The sequence below is a fragment of the Xyrauchen texanus genome, chromosome 44 (genome assembly GCF_025860055.1).
Source record: "Xyrauchen texanus isolate HMW12.3.18 chromosome 44, RBS_HiC_50CHRs, whole genome shotgun sequence".
Classification (NCBI taxonomy): Eukaryota; Metazoa; Chordata; class Actinopteri; order Cypriniformes; family Catostomidae; genus Xyrauchen; species Xyrauchen texanus.
Window position 1 is genome coordinate 26,174,046 of NC_068319.1, and position 1,240 is coordinate 26,175,285.

General features: G+C 36.0%; 1 protein-coding gene across 1 annotated transcript; it reads left to right on the forward strand.

Annotated features, from left to right (window-relative positions):
• Positions 1-326: 326 nt before the first annotated feature.
• plac8.1 (placenta associated 8, tandem duplicate 1) lies at positions 327-822 on the forward strand. The gene is made up of 3 exons (XM_052118055.1): positions 327-411; positions 512-636; positions 718-822. Exons 1-3 carry the CDS (start codon positions 327-329, stop codon positions 820-822), a joined length of 315 nt encoding a protein of 104 aa, XP_051974015.1.
• Positions 823-1,240: the final 418 nt, after the last annotated feature.

Consider the following 1,240-nt stretch of genomic DNA (forward strand, 5'->3'; position numbering starts at 1 on the left):
TTTGCAGCAATTCCTCCCTCATATGTCACCTAAATATTCTTTATTCTCCATACACTTTCAAAATAGTACCAAAAAGTACCAAAGTATTAGCATGTTTTTTGGTTACGGCATGGTACTACCATGGTTTTCCAACATTTTTGGACATTAACCATGGTATTCTTAGAAGTGCCCTTGGGTACAATGTAAACATCATGGTACAAGAATTCCAGCACCGTGGTACTATATCAAAGTACTTTAGTACCTATTACCATCTGACACCATCGCTGTACTATTATAGTACCATCAAAGCAGTTTTTATAAGTGAATGTCTTTACCTGTCCTAGATCATGGCAGTGACATCACAACCAGCTGCATTTGCATCCAAAGACTTTCAAACCGACTTAATGAGCTGTTGTGATGACATCGGCGTGTGTAAGTCAGTCTTTAAGCACTGAACATTGATAGTAATTGATAGTACATTGTTATTTATAAACTAGTTTAAGCAGTAATGATGAGTCTAATATTGTTCTAGGTTGTTGTGGCATCTTCTGCCTCCCCTGTTTGGGCTGTTCCATTGCTAAGGACATGAATGAGTGCTGTGCATGTGGTTTAGGCATGCCGATCAGAAGTGTATACCGTACTAAATACAACATCCCGGTTAGTACGGTTTGTCTGTCTGCCTATCTCAAACTATTTATCTCTTTTAGATGTTTGAATTGTGTTTGTTTTTGTCTGCAGGGTTCCATGTGTAATGACTTTATCGTCACTTACTTCTGCTCGTGTTGTGCGACCTGTCAGCTGAAGAGAGACATTGACATTAGGAAGCGAAATGGAGAATTCTGAAGAAGTCTGAATCTTACAGATGACTTTCAGATCAAATGAATAAAGTGAAATCTTCTATTAAACGATCTGCACTACCATCTAGGCCTTAATTTTTGTTTTTGTAGATATACTGTAGATCTACGAAAATTGAAGGGTAAATAACTTAATATGTTATTAGCACCTATGAATGAAAACGAATGAAATGACTATATGAAAATGCATGCCATTGCTAAAACAGGTTTTATCTTAAGCTTAACAAATACTTCGGATGCATTTTCTATCCAATTTCTATCCATCCATTTTGTTGTTGTTGTTGTTCATATTAGTCAAAATGGGCTGATTTTCACTGAAGTTCATGCTTCCAATTTCATATTACAGTAGCAACATTATGTTATTTGCAACAAAGTGTTATTTTAATTCAGCTATGATGGAAGCTCAT